General features: G+C 46.9%; 1 protein-coding gene across 3 annotated transcripts in view; it reads right to left on the bottom strand.

Annotated features, from left to right (window-relative positions):
• Positions 1-22,809, bottom strand: part of RBMS1 (RNA binding motif single stranded interacting protein 1) — a 205,834-nt gene that overhangs the window by 5,092 nt on the left and 177,933 nt on the right. For 2 of the 3 annotated variants that reach the window (XM_064164280.1, XM_064164303.1), the window contains exons 7-13: positions 15,507-15,622; positions 14,642-14,691; positions 14,450-14,543; positions 8,051-8,101; positions 3,765-3,875; positions 3,020-3,100; positions 2,321-2,405 (exon numbers count right to left, since the gene is read on the bottom strand). In XM_064164280.1, the coding sequence (XP_064020350.1) occupies positions 2,328-2,405; positions 3,020-3,100; positions 3,765-3,875; positions 8,051-8,101; positions 14,450-14,543; positions 14,642-14,691; positions 15,507-15,622 (581 nt within the window). In that variant the 3' untranslated portion in view covers positions 2,321-2,327. The remainder of the gene's footprint in view (positions 1-2,320; positions 2,406-3,019; positions 3,101-3,764; positions 3,876-8,050; positions 8,102-14,449; positions 14,544-14,641; positions 14,692-15,506; positions 15,623-22,809) is intronic. The other variant, XM_064164291.1, reaches the window with a different exon arrangement.

Genomic DNA, 22,809 nt, shown 5'->3' with positions numbered 1-22,809 from the left:
GAGGTGTTCAAGAAAAGACTGGATGGGGCATTTAATGCCATCATCTACAACCAGGTTGTAAGAGGCCTCCAAGCTCATCCAGTCCAACCTAGCACCCAGCCCTAGCCAGTCAACCAGACCATGGCACTAAGTGCCTCATCCAGGCTTTGCTTCAACACCTCCAGGGATGGTGACTCCACTATCTCCCAGTGGAGGAGACATGGAGGATGGAGAAAGGAGTGGCTAACGTAGACAACATTTTCAGGTTGACAATCCACAACCAACCAAATTTTTGCATGCCAAGGAGTTCAAGTAATAGGAATGATGGGTTAGTAAAGAAAGGCTGGCTATGAGAATCAAAATGAGCGAAAACTGAAGGAGGAAAGTAGAACTCTGGAACTAGAGCCACACAAGGATGTGTATTCAAAGAGTAACTGAAAAAAAAACTCTGGAATTACAGTTACACAAGGATTTGTGTTCAAAAAGTAACCCAAAAAACCTCTGGAATTAGAGCCACACAAGGATGTGTGCTCAAAAAGTCACTGAAAAATATTCTGAACCAAACTGGGCTTTTTTTTTCCCTAAAATAAGAGATGAGCAGGGAAGTCTTCAAGATGAAAAGGCCAGCAGGAGCTTCTACCAGATTGTGATGGTTTTGGGTCAAACTAGCACACAGTTTGGCTGTGGTCTGTTAATCAGTTGCAAAGCTGCTTCCAAGTCTTACATGTGCCATGGAACTAGATGATACTACACATAAATGTACCATCGACCTAGATGATACCACACATAAATGTACCATGGAACTAGATGATACTACACATAAATGTGCCATGGAACTAGATGATACTACACATAAATGTGCCATGGAACTAGATGATACCATACATAAATGTACCATGGAACTAGATGATACTACACATAAATGTACCATGGAACTAGATGATACTATACATAAATGTGCCATGGAACTAGATGATACCATACATAAATGTGCCATGGAACTAGATGATACTATACATAAATGTGCCATGGAACTAGATGATACTATACATAAATGTACCATGGAACTAGATGATACTACACATAAATGTACCATGGAACTAGATGATACTATACATAAATGTACCATGGAACTAGATGATACTACACATAAATGTACCATGGAACTAGATGATACTACACATAAATGTACCATGGAACTAGATGATACTACACATAAATGTACCATGGAACTAGATGATACTATACATAAATGTACCATGGAACTAGATGATACCATACATAAATGTGCCATGGAACTAGATGATACCATACATAAATGTACCATGGAACTAGATGATACTACACATAAATGTACCATGGAACTAGATGATACTACACATAAATGTACCATGGAACTAGATGATACTATACATAAATGTGCCATGGAACTAGATGATACCATACATAAATGTACCATGGAACTAGATGATACTACACATAAATGTACCATGGAACTAGATGATTCTACACATAAATGTGCCATGGAACTAGATGATACCTTACATAAATGTACCATGGAGCTAGATGATACCATACATAAATGTGCCATGGAACTAGATGATACCATACATAAATGTGCCATGGAACTAGATGATACCATACATAAATGTGCCATGGAACTAGATGATACCATACATAAATGTGCCATGGAACTAGATGATACTACACATAAATGTACCATGGAACTAGATGATACTACACATAAATGTACCATGGAACTAGATGATACCATACATAAATGTACCATGGAACTAGATGATACCATACATAAATGTACCATGGAACTAGATGATACTACACATAAATGTACCATGGAACTAGATGATACCATACATAAATGTACCATGGAACTAGATGATACTACACATAAATGTACCATGGAACTAGATGATACCATACATAAATGTGCCATGGAACTAGATGATACCATACATAAATGTACCATGGAACTAGATGATACTGTAAGTAAGACTACACCTCCCTGCAGCATTGTGATTCTCCTATGTTAGCAGTAACTCATAGTTATTCCTGTACACAGCGTGGTGCCAAGATGAACAAAGTAAAATCCAACATAATCCAGTTATGTTCTAGAGAAATGATGACAACACTACTACTCATAATTCATTAACTCTGGGAAGTTGTGCTTCCTTTCCTAGCTCCTAACTCTGGCCAAGCTCAAATTAACATCACTGCCTGTCCCCAGGTATTCTTTAGACGACATTAGAATAGAGAGTACTGTAAGTTACAAAATAAATTGTCTTTGAATTCACATCTTCCCTGTGACAGGACAAGCCCCTACCTCACAGTTACTTATTCTGCTGATACGTGTATGGAGAATGGTCACTGGATGTCTCCACTGTCACTTGCTGTTGACCACTGGCTTCCTGCAAACAAAAGCAAGACAAGGCATTGAGACAAAACCAGGCAGCTTTACCTGCAATCAGCATTCCCACATGACTCAAGCGGTTAACAGGCTTCAAATCTAAAGCCTAGCCTCTCTCAAGCAGAGTGTTCCAAACTTGAACTGTTAACTCTGCACTACTATACATTTCTGCTAGCAGAGAAATCAAACACAGCCCTTGTACTTCCTCAGCTGCTTTGATGACAATCTGAGAAAGCCACAAATCTTTGACATTGCAGAAACAAATACAGAGAGGGAGCCAATAACTGCTAGTATGTGTTTTATCTGCAAATGCCAAAGAGCACTCTGCCCCTCTCCCTCCGGGGGCAGCCAGAAGAATGAGACTTACTCACCGCACAGACGAGCACTCTGAGTACCGCGGTGTGACTGGCACTCAGCCACACAAAGAATTGTGTGGGGAGCTCAGGCAGACCTCCCAGAAACCCCAGACTGAACACAACTGATAGTGCTCTGGCAGACAGCTCCATCAGCTAACTACCAGAAAGCCTTCTCTGACTTGCATGCTGAGCTTTGAGCAGCAGTCTCCCTAGCCAAACCAAGGGCAAACAGAACATCATAGTCATGCCTCTTACTAACCTCAACTGGAACCGCTGCTGTCTGGACATGTGTGTATTGGGGGATGTAGGCTCCTTGCATAGCTGTTGTGGCTGGCATATACTAGAAAGACAGAAAGGCAGTTGAGTTGAAGCCCAGTGCAAATGTAAGAGTATTCAAAATACCTATCATGCTATTGTTTGTGTTTCCCTAAAGCACTACACACGAGAGGAAAGCTTTTGTGCCTGAAATTAAAAGGCTTTTCAGAAGGCTGTATTGAGAAAACTCAGATTTAGATTTCAAAGGCTAAAAAAAGGACTTTTCCTTTTCTGTTTATCCCATTCATCATATATATTCACACAGATAGATACTGATACATTAATTCCATTTGCTCAGAAGTCTTTCAATGCAAAAGGTACCCAGCATCTCTTCCAGTTTTGTTTCTGTTCCACACCTTGTATTACTTTCTGCAATTACAGCCTCCTGAAGAGTAAACACAAATATTCTTCCTTCTCCAGCACAACTCTAGAGTTACCAGCTGGGTTCCTTTGATTGGCTTGGATCTATTTTAATCTACTCCCTTCTAATTTCTGATCAGATGAACAACACTGAAGTAAATAAAAACCTGAATAAAGACAACAAAAAAAACCCTAAGACAGTTCTTAATAAGTTGAAAGACTACTTCAATGTTTTGTTTCCACCTGCAAGCTGCACAGGCATAGTGTGATCTAGGTGCAGCATATTCTACTTGGGGAAGCTGTCTAGTTTGTATTAAATTGCCACATACTGTTCCAGTACTGCCTAATGAAAGATGACTCATCTGCTGTGTCAGAGGGCTGATCATCGATGCAGGCTGTAGTGACATGGTGTGGTCCATGGAGGGAGTCAGCACAGCACCCTAAGAAAACAAAGAAAGAAGGAAATGGTTGTGGCAAGGCTCAAGATTTTAATCATGCTTTTGATTTGGAGACTCTGAGTACCACAACTCTCCCCAATCCCAGGCACTGGCTCAGGATGCAGGTCTGAGGCTTTCTGAACGTTTGCATCAAGTAGATGCAGTTTGCCTTTTGGTAATGGGGTAAAAATGGTACTAACTTATCACAGAATTCATAGAATCAAGCAGGTTGGAAGAGACCTCCAAGCTCATCCAGTCCAACCTAGCACCCAGCCCTGGCCAATCAACCAGACCATGGCACTAAGTGCCCCAGCCAGGCTTGGCTTCAACACCTCCAGCCACAGCGACTCCACCACCTCCCTGGGCAGCCCATTCCAATGCCAATCACTCTCTCTGACAACAACTTCCTCCTAACATCCAGCCTAGACCTCCCCTGCCACAACTGGAGACTGTGTCCCCTTGTTCTGTTGCTGCTTGCCTGGCAGCAGAGCCCAACCCCACCTGGACACAGCCTCCCTTCAGGGAGCTGCAGACAGCAATGAGCTCTGCCCTGAACCTCCTCTACTGCAGGCTGCACACCCCCAGCTCCCTCAGCCTCTCCTCACAGGGCTGTGCTCCAGGACCCTCCCCAGCCTTGCTGCCCTTCTCTCAGCACCTTCCAGCACCTCAGCATCTCTCTTCAATTCAGGGGCCCAGAACTGGACACAGCACTCAAGGGGTGGCCTGAGCACAGAGGTAGAAGAACCTCCCTTGTCCTGCTGCCCACACTGCTCCTGAGACAGGCCAGGATGCCATTGGCTCTGCTGCCCACCTGGGCACACTGCTGCCTCATCTTCAGCTACTATTTGCCTACCTAGCACACAACTGACACATAATGCACCTGAGACACCTGCTGAATAAACTCTGTAACCGATGAGTTTAGCCAGGTGCTTCTTTTACAGCAAAATCTGCACACATTACCAGCTTATAAACTCACTTAAGCTTTGGAATTTTGGGATGTAGGAGGAAATTTTCATCTCATCTTTAGGAAGAGAGGCTTTGGAGGAACACTTCTGTAGAGAACTGTAGCTGTCACATGTGCCACTCACACAGGAGGCAGCTGCCCTATGGGAACGGCTGTTCACTTCTGCACACACGTTTTAGAAGTGTGGGCTAGCAAAGCTGACTCTTTTCTCTAGGTACCAGCTACTGTGCTGCCTCTGCCAGCACTCCTGGACCATTTTATAAACACCACTTGATAAAAACTACAGGTTGGATTTTTAACTATTGAGATGGCTACACACAGAGAGCACACCTGGAAGGGTTTCACAAACTCAAACGGAGGCTCAACACCAAGAGTTTTGATCAATCACACTGTACAAAAGTACATTCCCAAATGCTTCCTAGGATTATGTCCCAAGCACCAATCCAGGCTGGGCAGTGAGTGGCTGGAGAGCAGACCTGAGGAGAGGGACCTGGGGGTGCTGCTGGAAGAGAAGCTGAACAGGAGCCAGCAGTGTGCACTTGCAGCCCAGAGAGCAAAGTAGAGCCTGGGCTGCAGCAGCAGAAGTGTGGCCAGCAGGGCCAGGGAGGTGATTCTCCCCCTCTGCTGTGCTCTGCTGAGACCACACCTGGAGTACTGCATCCAGTTCTGGAGCCCCCATTACAAGAAGGATGTGGAGATGCTGGAGTGTGTCCAGAGCAGGGCCAGGAGGATGCTCAGAGGGCTGCAGCAGCTCTGCTGTGAGCACAGACTGAAAGAGTTGGGGCTGTGCAGGCTGGAGCAGAGGAGGCTCCCAGGTGACTTTTCTGGTGGCCTTCCAGGATCTGAAGGGGGCTACAAAATAGCTGGGAAGGGACTTCTGAGGCTGTCAGGGAGTGTCAGGACTGAGGCGAATGGAGCAAAGCTGGAGGTGGGGAGAGTCAGAGTGGAGGTGAGGAGAAAGTTGTTGAGCATGAGAGTGGTGAGTGGCTGGCATGGGTTGCCCAGGGAGGTGGTTGAGGCCCCATGGCTGGAGGTGTTTGAGGCCAGGCTGGCTGAGGCTGTGTGCAGCCTGCTCTAGGGGAGGGTGTCCCTGAGCATGGCAGGGGGTTGGAACTGGCTGATCCTTGTGGTGCCTTCCAACCCTAAGTGATTCTATGAGTCTACGACTTACGCTCACGGAAGCCTTGATTAAAATCGACAGGAGGCTCAGTACTAACAGAAATAATGGCAGCACACTGAAAAGAAATTCTTTTGAATCAATAACTAATCCCAAACATTAAAAAAAAAAAAAAAGAAAAAAAAAAGAAACTGAGCAAACCTGTACAGACTATGGCTGGAAAAAACAACCATGTGATCATTACAGATCAAATGAGTCACAGTCACATCAAACGCTGAAAGAATTTCCTGTCTGTAGACTGCAGGCTTCTCTGCAAAGCAAATGAGCAAGACAGCACCAGCCTTTGCACAGGCCAAAACTGAACTCAGGAGTCTGTTTTCAACTCTGAAATCCCATCTTGCCTACCTGTGAAGCTAACACACCTCAGAGCGTTAGAACGTGGCAATCTGCGCCTTTCACGGTGTGATTCGAACACAAGTGTTTGTTTTAATGGACATCTGTAGCCATGGAAAGGAAAGCTAGGAAGTGTTGTGCATGTGTGTTTAATACCAACCCCCCCCCAAATGTAACGACAGTTAAGTGTCTGAGAGGGGGCTTTGGTGCAGCATCACCTTCTCTGCATGCACAAGAAGAAAATGTTCTGCTGAGAGGCTTCACATCCTAGCATTTGCATGGAAAGGTTACAGTCAAGACAATATCCCTTCTATGTCTGTTCACTAGAGCAGTGCCTGTTAGCATCTGTAGTGTTCATCTCAGGACACCTAATCAGTCTCAGATATAATGGCATTTAATTGGCAAAGGACACAGAGAAGAAGCCCAATATCAGGGGAGAGTATAGGTTATAATGCCTGATAGTCTGGTAGAGATGCCACATCCAAAAGCGTCGGGAGAGCAGCATGAGTCATGAGCTGAAGCCAGAACAAGCTATGCAGGTTCTCAGGTGAGTGCCCAACATATCATTGGCATCACTACATCCATCAAGCTTTCATAAATTAACCATTCTAAGAAGCTTCTGTCTTCAATTCCAGCTCCTGATAGGTAACCAATACAGACTCATAGAATCAACCAGGCTGGAAGAGACCTCCAAGCTCAGCCAGGCCAACCTAGCACCCAGCCCTATCCAACCAACCAGACCATGGCACTAAGTGCCTCAGCCAGGCTTGGCTTCAACATCTCCAGGCACAGTGACTCCACCACCTCCCTGGGCAGCCCATTCCAATGCAATCACTCTCTCTGGCAACAACTTCCTAACAACATCCAGCCTAGACCTCCCCTGGCACAACTTCAGACTGTGTCCCCTTCTTCTGTTGCTGCTTGCCTGGCAGAAGAGCCCAACCCCACCTGGCTACAGCCTCCCTTCAGGTAGTTGTAGACAGCAATGAGCTCTGCCCTGAGCCTCCTCTTCTGCAGCCTGCACACCCCCAGCTCCCTCAGCCTCTCCTCACAGGGCTGTGCTCCAGGCCCCTCACCAGCTTTGTTGCCCTTCTCCAAACACCTTCCAGCACCTCAACATCTCTCTTGAATTGAGGGGCCCAGAACTGGACACAGCACTCAAGGTGAGGCCTGAGCAGTGCTGAGTACAGGAGAAGAATAACCTCCCTTGTCCTGCTGCCCACACTGCTCCTGATACATGCCACTGACTCTCTTGGCCACCTGGGCACACTGCTGGCTCATCTTCAGCCTACTACCCACCAGCACCCCCAGGTCCCTTTCTTCCTGGCTTCTCTCAGCCACCCTGCCCCCGCAGCTGTATGCCAGCATGTAAAACACTGGCATTTGCAAAGTGTTTCTCATTTCACTTGAACAAAAAAGGTTTCCTCGGGATGCTGATTTGGTAACTCTAATTGTCCTCATCACCTTCATACCCTGCAGGCAGCTTGCCTTCCCCCCCCCCCCCCCCCCCCGCCCCCTAATGAAATGAGGTCCCAGTTCAGGTTATCTTGCTGACTCTTTTCATTTTGAGCCATGATTTAATCATGATGTAATTGTCAAAACTCTGGAAGTAATTGGGTGGGAATTGACCTATTTCCTGCTGTTTAAAGTATGTAAAGTGTTTAGACAATCAGTAACACAACAACAGAGAGGCATAAAACTTACTGGGTGCTGCATTATGTATGGTTGAGGCTGCATCCAAGAAGGACTCTGAACCTAGAACAAAATCAGTTGTGGTTATTTTTTGTTTTCAGCCATTCCTTTCCCAAACATTCAAACTTCAATATAAGCAATAATGTAGTAATTATAAAACAAGATCCCTCCCTTAATTCAATCACTTCTGAATGCAATCAGAACAACACTAACTTCTGGCTCAAGTGTATTTATTCCACCTGTAAATCAGAAACAAAACCTGGAGACAAAATACCACTGACACCTTTTCAGAACAGCTTTTTAAGTGCAGGTCTAAGAAACTTTTACCAAGCACTGCTCAAAACAGGGGTTCAAACAGACACAGGAATACTGAAAAGGAGACACTTTTGGTCTTGCAAATTCCTTTGGGGGAAAGAAATTGTTTTCTCAGAAGACAGAGCATCATAGACTCATAGAAACAACCAGGTTGGAAGAGACCTCCAAGATCATCCACTCCAACCTAGCACCCTGCCCTATCCAATCAACCAGACCATGGCACTAAGTGCCTCAGCCAGGCTTTGCTTGAAGACCCCCAGGGACGGTGCCTCCACCACCTCCCTGGGCAGCCCATTCCAATGCCAATCACTCTCTCTGTGAAGAACTTCCTCCTAACATCCAGCCTAAACCTACCCCAGCACAACTTGAGACTGTGTCCCCTTGTTCTATTGTTGGTTGCCTGGGAGAAGAGGCCACCCCCCTCCTGGCTACAATGTCCCTTCAGGTAGTTGTAGACAGTAATAAGATCACCCCTGAGCCTCCTCTTCTCCAGGCTAAACAGGCCCAGCTCCCTCAACCTCTCCTCATAGGATTTGTGCTCCAGGCCCCTCCCCAGCTTTGTTGCCATTCTCTGGACACCTTCCAGCACCTCAACATCTCTCTTGAATTGAGTGGCCCAGAACTGGACACAGCACTCCAGGGGTGGCCTGAGCAGTGCTGAGTACAGGGGAAGAATAACCTCCCTTGTCCTACTGGCCACACTGTTCCTGATGCAGGCCAGGATGCCATTGGCTCTGCTGCTCACCTGGGCACACTGCTGGCTCATCTTCAGCTTACTATCAGTACCCCCAGGTCCCTTTCCTCCTGACTGCTCTCAGCCACTCAGTCCCCAGCCTGCAGTGCTGCTTGGGGTTGTTGTGGCCAAAGTGCAGAACCCTGCACTTGGCCTTGTTCAATCTCATCCCATTGGCCTCTGCCCACCCATCCAGCCTGGCCAGGTCCCTCTGCAGGGCTCTCCTCCCTGGAGGTCTTCAAGAAAAGCCTGGATGAGGCACTTAGTGCCATGGTCTAGTTGACTGGATGGGGCTGGGTGCCAGGTTGGACTGGATGATCTTGGAGCTCTCTTCCAACCTGGTTGATTCTGTGATTGCTCTTCTACTGGGATTGGAATGAAAGAAAAACTCATTGTATTTTCACATGGGAAAAGAAAGAAAGAAGGGATTTGGCTATCATCTTGTTCCAGGATCGAGGAGAAGATTCTTCTGCCAGTATGCTGCTTCCCAAAGCACCAGAAAAAGAGAAAGCTCTGATACCCTACCTATCTAGGGTAGGGTGTCCCTGCCCATGGCAGGGGGTTGGAGCTAGCTGATCCTTGTGGTCTCTTCCAACCCTGACTGATCCTATGACTGGCATTCTTGCTCTTGCCACTCTCATGTTTTCTCTCCACACACACTCACTGACTAACAACTACTTAGGTTGAGATAGGATGCCTAACTTCTCATAACAAGGTAAAAGAAAAAGGTAATCAGTTGTATGTTTAACCTAGCCCAAAAATGAGCTAGTTGCAAGAAATATTAATAGAATGAAAAGGTTTCCTTGATGCCTTCTGGAGGAGTGTAGGATAAGGCAAGATCCTGACCTACACCACACAGGTAAAACTGACTCACCAATTCCACAAGAGATTTAAAGCCCCTCAGAAGCCTCCACTGCCATTCCCAAAGGCCCACGAACAAAACAGGCACACAGATGGACGTGAGGAGGAAGATGAGAGTGGTGAGAGGCTGGAATGGGTTGCCCAGGGAGGTGGTTGAGGCCCCATGGCTGGAGGTGTTTGAGGCCAGGCTGGCTGAGGCTGTGTGCAGCCTGCTCTAGGGTAGGGTGTCCCTGGGCATGGCAGAGGGGGTTGGAACTGGCTGATCCTTGTGGTCCCTTCCAACCCTGCCTGACTCTATGATTCTAAGGTGGTGTTGAAGAAAAATCCAGGTGAGACATTTTCTGCAAGATGGAAATATTTCTTCCCTCTTGGTACTTACTCCCAAATGAAAGTTTGGTTGGGTTTTTTTTCCCCCTTTTTCAATCAGAAAAAGAGCAAACAGAACTACAAAAATGGAAAGCAGCTGAACCCTCCTTTCCCTCAGGCAACAGCTTAATGGAAAACATACTGGTAGAGCCTGACTAAAGGTCTGGCTAATCTACTCATACTATGACAGCAGTGGCTTACTACTGTCATTTAGGTATAGAGGAGTTGCAGAAACCAATGCAACTCTAAGTTTGTTTACCTGCAATAAGAATAAATCTAGAAGCAGGATACACCACACCTGATTGAGAACAAAAATGCCATGCTGCTGTGACAGCTCCTGCTGTGTAGACAACAAAATGCTGCAGGTATCAGGGACTACTATTCAAATTGTGGAACTCCTGGCCAAGAATTATAGAATCAACCAGGCTTGGAAGAGACTTCCAAGATCACCCAGCCCTGGCCAATCAACCAGACCATGGCACTAAGTGCCCCAGCCAGGCTTGGCTTCAACACCCCCAGGGATGGTGACTCCACCACCTCCCTGGGCAGCCCATTCCAATGCCAATCACTCTCTCTGCCAACAGCTTCCTAACAACATCCAGCCTAGACCTCCCCTGGCACAACTTGAGACTCTGTCCCCTTGCTCTGTTGCTGCTTGCCTGGCAGAAGAGACCAACCCCCACCTGCCTACAGCCTCCCCTCAGGTACTCCTCCTCCTCAATACAGAATACTTCAATTTAATCTTCAATTCCTATTACAGGAATTTTAAGCATGCATTTGAAGTATAATGACGTTATATCTGCAATATCTGCAATAATCTAAGCTCCATGGCATGTATATTGAATACTTGTAACCACATCTCTGGCAGCATGAAGTATCATGGTCTGCCTATCTCCACAGGCCAGAAGAGCAACATTATATATCCAGGGAGTACATTTCCATGCCAACTTCCAGTTTTTTTACTTGGACTCTGAAGATCTGAGATTCTTGTATAATCACAGAATCAGTCAGGGTTGGAAGGGATCACAAGGAGCAGCCAGTTCCAATCCCTCCTGCCATAGGCAGGGACACCCTACCCTAAAGCAGGCTGCACACAGCCTCAGCCAGCCTGGCCTCAAACACCTCCAGCCATGGGGCCTCAACCACCTCCCTGGGCAACCCATTCCAGCCTCTCACCACTCTCCTGCTCAACAACTTCCTCCTCATATCCAGTCTGAACCTACCCAGGAGAGGCTGAGGGAGCTGGGGTGTGCAGCCTGCAGAAGAGGAGGCTCAGGGCAGACCTCATTGCTCTCTACAACTACTTGAAGGGAGAGTGTACCCAGGTGGGGTTGGGCTCTGCTGCCAGGCAAGCAGCAACAGAACAAGGGGACACAGTCTCAAGTTGTGGCTAGGGAGGTCTAGGCTGGATGTTAGGAGGAAGTTGTTGCCAGAGAGAGTGATTGGCATTGGAATGGGCTGCCCAGGGAGGTGCTGGAGTTGCCATCCCTGGAGGTGTTGAAGCAAAGCCTGGATGGGGCACTTAGTGCCATGGTCTGGTTGATTGGACAGGGCTGGGTGCTAGGTTGGACTGGATGAGCTTGGAGGTCTCTTCCAACCTGCTCAATTCTGTGATTCTATGACCTGCAGCTTTGATAAGTAATTTCTCTTTGCATAAAGAACAGCAGCTAATTCCACTGGACTATTTTTTCCTGGGCAAGAAGTGGGCTGTAGTTTTCCAGGCTCTCCTGCAGGAAGCAGAATGATTCAATACACTGAAAAACACAGGGCTCACACTGGCTGCCAGCTGCAAACACTGCGTTGCAGAAGTCACTTCAGAAATGAATACAGAATGAATCCAGCTGCCCTTTACCCCAGAGTGCTCTGATTTAACTCCCCCAGGACACTCTGCTTGCCAAAGAAGGCATTAGACTTCAAAAAATATTCTCAGATAATTCTTCATCATTCTTCTCACCTGAAATGGGAAGGTTCAGCCTGGAGCAGAGGAGGCTCCCAGGGGACCTTCTGGTGGCCTTCCAGGATCTGAAAGGGGGCTACAAAAAAGCTGGGGAGGGACTTTTGAGGCTGTCAGGGAGTGGCAGGACTGGGGGGAATGGAGCAAAGCTGGAGGTGGGGAGAGTCAGAGTGGAGGTGAGGAGGAAGTTGTTGAGCAGGAGAGTGGTGAGAGGCTGGAATGGGTTGCCCAGGGAGGTGGTTGAGGCCCCATGGCTGGAGGTGTTTGAGGCCAGGCTGGCTGAGGCTGTGTGCAGCCTGCTCTAGGGTAGGGTGTCCCTGGGCATGGCAGGGGGGCTGGAACTGGCTGCTCCTTGTGGTCCCTTCCAGCCCTGACTGATTCTATCATTCTATGTCTTGGGTTATAAGCTGGTTGCTGTGTCAATAACAAAATATGCTTTCTGTTTCAGGTTATGGTTTTGTTGACCTTCACAGCCCAGCAGCTGCTCAGAAAGCAGTTTCTGCTTTAAAAGCCAGTGGTGATTCTATGGTACATGAAAATGTCTGCAAGGAAACACTGACCCAATGTCACTGACCACAGTGCTACTGTTAGGCTTCCACATGCCTTCTGCATAGCCTCCTACATTCACTTTCACCCAGAGCAAACCAGAGAACACAGCTTGTCTCTTTCACTAAAAAAAGAACCAAAACCAGCTTCATCTCCTCCTCCCCTGACACAGAGAGGGAAGACTTTTCCAAATGTGATTAGTTTTGGTTATGTGTGACCTGAATCACTCATGTGAAATGTCAACTCATTTAGCTGACACTGCAATAACTGGCATATCTCAAACAGAAACCACACAGCAGGCATCTGACTGCCACACCAGCTGCACTGAAGGCAAGCTGCTTGCAAACTGAAATGTACCATGCCCAAATATTAAGCATCCCTAAGATAGAATCATAGATTCAACCAGTTTGGAAGAGACCTCCAAGCTCAGCCAGCCCAACCTAGCACCCAGCCCTGCCCAATCAACCAGACCATGGCACTAAGTGCCCCATAAAGGCTTTGCCTAAACACCTCCAGGCACAGCAACTCCACCACCTCCCTGGGCAGCCCATTCCAATGCCAATCACTCTCTCTGACAACAACTTCCTCCTAACATCCAGTCTAGACCTCCCCTGGCACAACTTGGGACTCTGTCCCCTTGTTCTGTTGCTGCTTACCTGGCAGAAGAGACCAACCCCACCTGGCTAAAGATATTTACATCTAATATGTTGCAGGAGTTGTATCTGTGGCTAAATGTGGTTCAGCAGTTGCTGGGTAGCCTGTGAAGGCCTGGATGTTCAAAGCCAAGTCATAAGGCAAATGGGATTCTGGAATGTATTAGGAAGAGAGTTTCCAGCAGATCAAGGGAGGTTCTCCTTCCCCTCTACTCTGCCCTGCTGAGACCTCATCTTGAATACTGCCTTCAGTTTTGGGCTCCCCAGGTTCAGAGGGACAGGGATCTGCTGGAGAGGGTCTAGCGGAGGGCTATGAGGATGATGAGGGGACTGGAGGGCATGGCTGATGAGGAGAGGCTGAGGGACCTGGGGCTGCTTAGTCTGGAGAAGACTGAGAGGGGATTTAATAAACATTTATAACATCTGAGAGCTGTTCAGGAGGGAGGCACAGGCTCTGCTCACTGCTCCCTGGGTTAGGACAAGGAGCAATGGGTGTAAGTTGTAGCACAAGAAGTTCCACCTCTTGGGGGAACTTCTTTACTGTGAGGGTCCCAGAGCACTGGCACAGGCTGCCCAGAGAGGTTGTGGAGTCTCCTTCTCTGGAGCCTTTCGAGGCCTGTCTGGATGTGTTCCTCTGTGATCTGTGCTAGATTGTGTGGTCCTCCTCTAGCTTTGGAGTTGGACTGGATGATCTCTTTGGGCCCCTTCCAACCCCCAGCATCCTGTGAAATACCTCAGCCATCAGCACAAGCAGAGAGACTCTGTTTTGCAACACACCACATATCTCATTAAATATCTGTGCTTCCTCAAACAAACAGCCTCAGTTTTTAAGGTCACCATTTTCATCGTGTAGAGCATGAAGAGGCCACTTCATTACAATGAAGCACCACTGGACAACACCACACAAAAAAAAATCAGATGTGGCCACGGGGTGAACATAAGCTCCAATGAACCATTTCAGCTACTAAGTTCTAAATACAAACCTGGTACGTGGAAACCGGAGACGCAATATACGGCGTAATAGATGTCTGAGTGATCATTCTGTTTGCTGTAATACTGTAGGGTGATGGGTAGAATCTAGAAAATGCAGAAATGATTATTAAGTAGAGTTTTGTTCACCTGTCACAATGAAAAGGGGTTTTTATTTTGCCTCAGCATGCCACCATTTAACCTACCCGTTTTGTAAAGCAGCTGTGGTCGGATCGTAGGTGAGCGTCATCCCAGCCTTCAACAAAGAAAAAGGGGAAAGAAAGAGTTGACAGAGTTTGTTTGGACTGCAAATGATTTCACTTTCTTCAGCTGAAATGGTGTGGTACTATCAATTAGGGAAATGCTAATTGAAGCAAGTGTAATACAGCAAAGGGCATTAGGGATATTGGGCTGTGAATGCAAGATTCCAAGTTCCCAGCGCGAGGAGCAAAATGCAATCTACACAACACCTAAGAGAATACATCAGTGTTTGAGAGGCAGGGCATGAAGATGATTATGTTAGGGTGTTGGCTACAGCACATTTAATGTAAGAATGAATGGGGAGTGCTGTTTTTCAGGACACATTTGAGTTTCCTTGTCTCATATAAATGAGGTGTCTGGGCTTGCTAACCACAACAAGCCTACGAAACTACTACCTTGAGCGTTGCAGATGTAAAAAGCTGTGCCTAAAAAACTCCACGCTGCACTGGCATGCTATTTTAATCTCATGGAAGTGATGGGCAGAAAAGTTCTGCAGAAATCAAAGATGTGGAAAATAAAAAGTTATGTTTCAGGTAGTTTTATCATCTCAGGCATAGCCCTGACCAAGTGGAAGGGAGGTTTTATCGCTCGCATTAACGCAGCAGAATGTAGTGCTTTGTGGTTTGCCTTTTTTGCCCCCTTCAGAAAGATGCAGCTAAGTATTTTTATGGAGTTGAAAGCTGTCAGGTTAAGAGTTGCCTGCACATTTTTAATAAGCCAAAAAAGCCAAGCCAGGAAGTCTCAATGCCTATCATTTCCATAAGTATTTGTTATTGCACACCCATGCTAGAGCTTGAAGGGAGGACTTACAAGTCTCACCTCGCCTTCTCTGTGCCACGCTCGTCCATTCTGAATGTATTTATTCTGATTCTGTCTCTTTTTCTGTCCACCATCAGCAAACTTGCACAATAAGGGTTCTGCAGGAACTGAGAAAAAAGATGCAGTGTTAGGTGAGGTAGCATTCATACAGAGGTGTTCACAGAATCACAGAATCATAGAATCAGCCAGGCTGGAAGAGACCTCCAAGCTCAGCCAGCCCAACCTAGCACCCAGCCCTATCCAACCAACCAGACCACAGAATCATAGAATCAGCCAGGCTGGAAGAGACCTCCAAGCTCAGCCAGGCCAACCTAGCACCCAGCCCTAGCCAGTCAACCAGACCATGGCACTCAGTGTCCCAGCCAGGCTTGGCTTCAACACCTCCAGGGACAGCAACTCCACCACCTCCCTGGGCAGCCCATTCCAATGTCAATCACTCTCTCTGACAACAACTTCCTAACAACATCCAGCCTAGACCTCCTCTGGCACAACTTGAGACTGTGTCCCCTTCTTCTGTTGCTGCTTGCCTGGCAGAAGAGCCCAACCCCACCTGGACACAGCTTCCCTTTAGGTAGTTGTAGGCAGCAATGAGCTCTGCCCTGAGCCTCCTCTGCTGCAGGCTGCACACCCCCAGCTCCCTCAGCCTCTCCTCACAGGGCTCTGCTCCAGGCCCCTCCCCAGCCTTGCTGCCCTTCTCTCAACACCTTCCAGCACCTCAACATCTCTCTTGAATTGAGGAGCCCAGAACTGGACACAGCACTCAAGGGGTGGTCTGAGCAGTGCTGAGTACAGGGGAAGAATAACCTCCCTTGTCCTGCTGGCCACACTGCTCCTGATACAGGCCAAGATGCCATTGGCTCTCTTGGCCACCTGGGCACACTGCTACCTCACCTTCAGCTACTATCCACCAGTACCCCCAGGTCCCTTTCTTCCTGGCTGCTCCCAGCCACTTTGTCCCCAGCCTGTAGCACTGCTTGGTGCTGTTGTGGCCAAAGTGCAGAACCCTGCACTTTGTTCAGTGCTCTGAGTCAGGTATGTTTTTTAACTTGTATTCCCAGTATGCCAGTTAAATAGCACAAAGACAGCTGCCACACACAGAGCATCTGGAATGCTTTGGTTTTAAACTGCTGTGGGAAAGACCCATGGTATGTATATCCTGAGTACGTGTCAGTTGGTCTGGAGGTGAGTAAGAACTGCCCTGAGTATATGGAATAAGAACTGCACTGAGTGTGTGCCCATTGGTCTGGGGATGAGTAAGAACTGCCCTGAGTATGTGGAATAAGAACTGCCCTGAGTATGTGTCTGTTGGTCTGGGAATGAATAAGAACTGCCCTGAGTGTGTGTCTGTTGCTCTGGGAATGAATAACAACTGCCCTGAGTGTGTGTCTGTTGCTCTGGGAATGAATAAGAACTGCCCTGAGTGTGTGTCTGTTGGTCTGGGAATGAATAAGAACTGCCCTGAGTATGTGTCTGTTGGTCTGGGAATGAATAAGAACTGCCCTGAGTGTGTGTCTGTTGCTCTGGGAATGAATAACAACTGCCCTGAGTGTGTGTCTGTTGCTCTGGGAATGAATAAGAACTGCCCTGAGTGTGTGTCTGTTGCCCTGGGAATGAATAAGAACTGCCCTGAGTGTGTGTCTGTTGCTCTGGGAATGAATAAGAACTGCCCTGAGTGTGTGTCTGTTGCTCTGGGAATGAATAAGAACTGCCCTGAGTGTGTGTCTGTTGCTCTGGGGATGAGTAAGAACTGCCCTGAGTGTGTGTCTGTTGCTCTGGGAATGAATAAGAACTGCCCTGAGTGTGTGTCTGTTGCTCTGGGAATGAATAAGAACTGCTCTGAGTGTGTGTCCATTGGTATGAGGATAAGTAAGAACTGCCCTGAGTATGTGGAGTAAGAACTGCCCTGAGTGTGTGTCCATTGGTCTGGGGATGAGTAAGAACTGCCCTGAGTGTGTGTCCATTGGTCTGGGGATGAGTAAGAACTGCCCTGAGTGTGTGTCCATTGGTCTGGGGATGAGTAAGAACTGCCCTGAGTGTGTGATCATTGTTTGGGGAGGAGTAAGAACTGCCCTCTGAATTCTTAGCTTTGCCTCTTAAATCCAGCCAAAGGTCCCACCCCTCAGAGGTTTCAGCAACGTCCCAGAACTCCACACTGCTCATCCAGAAAAGCCAGAAGAGCGAGCAGAGTACCTCCACTTACTCCTACCAGCAGGGTGGAGTGGCTTCCTTTATCTCCTGCCACCTCGTTGCAAAAGCGCCACAACTCCGTTCCCCTTCTACCTCTGCTCTTAAAAAGAGCACAGGATGCAACTAAAATTCTTCAGGCTTTTTCTTTTATCTTGGTTTGGGGAGTTTCTCCTTTGCTTGGGGTTTGGGGGAGCTTTGTTTGGTTGGGCTTACCATGAGGCAATGGTATTGCTGCACTTTTTATCCCTCCCTATCCTGCTTCTTTCTCTTTTCCACAATATAATCTGCATCATGACTTCAGTTTCTAACATCAAAACTGCAGCAATGAAGAAGCAAAGTCTGCACAGAGCTCTCTGCCTGTTACTAGCTTAAACTCCAATAGCTTTCTGAGTACCTATGGCTGAAGCACAGCTACACCACACCCTCCTTAATCACAGGGTGGAAGCACTGTTCTGATTTCCATGTGAACACTTCTCTGCCAACAATTCCTGACACATGAGCTGTCTAAAGCTTTACCACGACACTCCTCCAAGCCATTCTGTTTGGAAACACCTCTATGAGGCACAGCTGGGTCTGGAAAGCTGCAAGTTTCCAACTGCAGAGCAAATACATGGGGTAGGAACACACAGCTGGGTCTGAAAAGATGCAAGTTTCCAACTGCAGAGCAAATACATGGGGGCAGGAACTAACAGCTGGGTCTGAAAGCTGCAAGTTTCCAACTGCAGAGTAAATACATGGGGTAGGAACACACAGCTGGGTCTGAAAAGATGCAAGTTTCCAACTGCAGAGTAAATACATGGGGTAAGGACACACAGCTGGGTCTGAAAACTGCAAGTTTCCAACTGCAGAGTAAATACATAGGGTAGGAACACACAGCTGGGTCTGAAAAGATGCAAGTTTCCAACTGCAGAGTAAATACACAGGGTAGGAACACACAGCTGGATCTGAAAAGATGCAAGTTTCCAACTGCAGAGTAAATACATGGGGTAGGGACACACAGCTGGGTCTGAAAAGATGCAAGTTTCCAACTGCAGAGCAAATACATGGGGTAGGGACACACAGCTGGGTCTGAAAAGATGCAAGTTTCTAACTGCAGAGTAAATACACAGGGTAGGAACACACAGCTGGGTCTGAGAAGATGCAAGTTTCCAACTGCAGAGCAAACACATGGGGTAGGAAGGCCACATGCAAAAGAAGAAGCCACCCCCAAGACAAAATTTAACCTATCTGTATCATGCAACAACACTGCTGAGTGTGAGTATGGCCAGTGCTGAGGTGCTCTTCACTCTGCACTGCTACTGCAAACTGCCTGACCCTCTAAGAGAAACTAGCAGCAACGGCCAGGTCACCTCTGGGTTTGAATGGCAAACCTAAAGCAGTAACTCTGTTTCTGGGACAACATCCAGTTCTCTTGACAGTCTTCTCTATAGAAATGGAAAGACTGGGTGACAGAACTGGTCTAAGACTCCCTAGCTCCAACACTGACTATCTCTTAGAGACTAGTACCTCTCCTTGTCTGGACACTGCTACTCTGCAACCACATAGCTTTAATGCCAGAGAGTGAGACTATATTGCTAAACAAATGACTAAATACATATATATACTACTAAACAAATGACTAAACACATATATATACTACTAAACAAATGGCTAAATACATACACATACTACTAAACAAATGGCTAAATACATACACATACTACTAAACAAATGGCTAAATACATACATATACTACTAAGCAAATGGCAAAATGAAATTGAAGTCTATTATCCTACAGGGAATGGTAATTAAAATCATATCATCATAAAATAAACCAGGGAAAGGTTAGGCTAAATCACACTGGAAAAAGTATTGGAGACCTGGAGTGAATGCATGAGGAAATAAATGAAACCCTCAAGCAGGAAACAGAAAAGGGAGAACATTGGCTTCAAAATCTTGCATTTCTGAGGGGACATTTGGCATTCCCAGGCCTGAGTTTTGCTTGGGAGCCTTCTATCAGAACAAGCAGCTTCTGTCTCAGCATGTTTAGGGGAAAAAATGTGCTGCATTAGTACACTGATGGATAACTTGAGGTTATCTTTGTAAAAGCAAGATTCTGATAAACTAGGTCATATCACACAGCATCTTAATCCACACACACCTCTGCTGAAGTAAGATGAGGTAATCTCAGAAGATGTTAGTCAATTGGGGTTAAATTGCCAGGGTCTGGTCTGAGATTACTTGGCTCTGGATTAATTTTTTTCCTTACCATGTAAAAAAGTCAGAGAGATGCAGATACTGAAGTTAACTGCCTTAAATGAAGAAAAAACCCCCACTCCCAAAACCAACCAAGCAAACAAAGCCCCAGACAACAAATACAACACAAACTGTCTCTTCCCTGGGGGACCTGGACAGGCTGCAGAGGTGGGCAAAAGCCAACCTCAGGAAGGTCAACAAGACCAAGGGCAAGGTCCTGCAGCTGGGTCGAGGCAATGCCAAGCACCAATCCAGGCTGGGCAGTGAGTGGCTGGAGAGCAGCCCTGGGGAGAAGGACCTGGGGGTGCTGGTGGATGAGAAGCTCAACAGGAGCCAGCAGTGTGCACTTGCAGCCCAGAAAGCCAAGCAGAGCCTGGGCTGCAGCAGCAGCAGTGTGGCCAGCAGAGACAGGGAGGTGATTCTCCCCCTTTGCTCTGCCCTGCTGAGACCCCACCTGGAGTCCTGCATCCAGCTCTGAAGCTCTTGGGGTAAGAGGGCTGTGGAGATGCTGGAGAGTGTCCAGAGCAGGGCCAGGAGGATGCTCAGAAGCTGCAGCAGCTCTGCTGTGAGCACAGCCTGAAAGAGTTGGGGCTTTTTGGTATGGAGAAGAGGAGGCTCCCAGGTGACCTTCTGGTGGCCTTCCAGGATCTGAAGGGAGCCTCCAGCTTTGCTCCATCCCCCCCAGTCCTGTCACTCCCTGATTTAGCCTTGATTCTGCCTTCAACTACGAACAGCCTTCACTTTCAGGATGAGCTACTCCACAGTCATGGTTTTGGGACTTAGGGAGAAAGGCAACCTGAACTGAAGGACAAACTTCCTTACTTCAAGGGTGACTGAGAGACTGCCCAGAGAGGTTGTGAATCTCCTCTGGGGACTTTCAAAACCCACCTGGACGTGTTCCTGTGCAACCTCATCAAGACAAACCTGCTTTACCAGGGAGGTTGGACTCCATCATCCAATCCCTACTATTCTGTGACTATGTTTTAATTTCAAATCCCCATAGTCAACTGTACAGAACTTTTCTGACAGTGCTCTTTGTGCTTACAATTCCCATCCTTCTCAAGGTACAGATAACAAAAAACAGTAAAAATGTCCAACTGTTGGAATAAAATGCCCACAGTTTAAGAATAAATATGTTTTTTTCCCTTGTATGTCAGTAGATAACTGAAAGCAGCTTCAGTTTAAATGTGGTGGTGCATTAGAAAAGAAGGAAAAATGGAAAGAGAACTATGGATTTTGCACAGGTCATACCCAAAACCTGCAGTAATGAAAAACTAAATAACATCTGGTGATTTATTTTTTGCTCTTACTGCAAAAAAGAACCAATACATGTCAGTAATCTTTTAATTTCCCAGCTTAGTTCTTTAATTTGCTGTCATTAGGAACATGCAACTTTAAGTAGTTAAAAGGCATGATGATTTTAGCTGGCTCCCTTAATAAATCATCAGACAGAAATGGGCACTTCCAAGGTATGAATCCAACTACCTGCTTCTGAACTCTGCTTTCAAATGCTGGGAGTAGATTCTGGTATCTGAAGGGGACCTACAGGAAGGCTGGGGAGGGACTACTGAGAAGGTCTGGTAATGACAGGATGAGGGTGAGTGGACTTAAACTGGCAGAGGGGAGATTGAAAGTGGATGTTAGGAAGAAGTTGTTTGCAGTGAGGGTGGTGGGACACTGGCACAGGATGCCCAGGGAGGCTGTGGAGCACAGAAGCACCCAATGTGATCAAAGATCAAAGATCACATTGGGTGCTTCTGTGCTCCACAACCTCCCTGTAGGTGTTCAAGGTCAGGTTGGATGAGGTCCTGAGTGACCTGTTCTAGTGGGAGGTGGTGGAGTTGGAATTGGATGAGCTCTGCAGTCCTTTCCAACCTAAACCATTCTGTGATCCTATGATTCAACAGGTTGCTCTCCTTCTTTTGAGCACAGATCAGGTCATGGAAACTCTTTGTCTTCCTGACATTCCAGCTTCCCCTGCTCCTCACTGCATCCATATATAAAGCCAAGCGCTGTGAAAGCTCCAACTGCCATTAAAACCTATTTGCTAATCAAGTGCTGTGAGAAGGCTCTATAGCATTTGCTTTCCTTGATTCCAACTCAAGATCTGAGAGCAGAGCGTGGGGAATGCTGCAATTGAAGGCTTCACTGCAATTTTTGGCTGCTTTTCCATACTCATGACCTGAGTTCTGTGCATTCAGTGCTTCAGGAACACGATGACTGATGGTCGTCAGAGGGAGGGTCATGAGAAGGAGATAAACCTTCAGGGCAGCCAAGTATGATCCTCTCACCAAAGACTGAACAAAGTCTTTACTCTCTTAAAAATTAAAGCTTATTTTTTTTCCTTCAGCTTACCTTTCCTCTTATTTTTCACAAATAAATACTCTCTCTTGCACACATAAACTATATATATACACACACAAATGTACATGTGTGTGTGTGCACAAATAACTCTGACAAGCCCTACACAGCAGTCTTTTTTTGTGGGCCAGGAAGGAAGGGAGAGTCATTTTTATTGTTTAACTGCTGGGAAGTGTGCAGGCCCAGTGATGAAAGGGATCATTAATCAGTCAGGGACTTGTCTGTATGTGTGAAATAGCCACAGCAAATGCTCAGAATGCAATCAGCTAATAGATGTACAAGGCTGTGATTACATGGACTCACTGAATCAACCAGGTTGGAAGAGAGCTCCAAGCTCAGCCAGCCCAACCTAGCACCCAGCCCTAGACAATCAACCAGACCATGGCACTAAGTGCCTCAGCCAGGCTTGGCTTCAACACCTCCAGGGACTGTGACTCCACCACCTCCCTGGGCAGCCCATTCCAATGCCAATCACTCTCTCTGACAACAACTTCCTCCTAACATCCAGCCT

Source organism: Pogoniulus pusillus, chromosome 2 (genome assembly GCF_015220805.1).
Source record: "Pogoniulus pusillus isolate bPogPus1 chromosome 2, bPogPus1.pri, whole genome shotgun sequence".
Classification (NCBI taxonomy): Eukaryota; Metazoa; Chordata; class Aves; order Piciformes; family Lybiidae; genus Pogoniulus; species Pogoniulus pusillus.
Note: the sequence above shows the minus strand (reverse complement) of the source record. Positions and strands in the feature narration are given on the sequence as shown.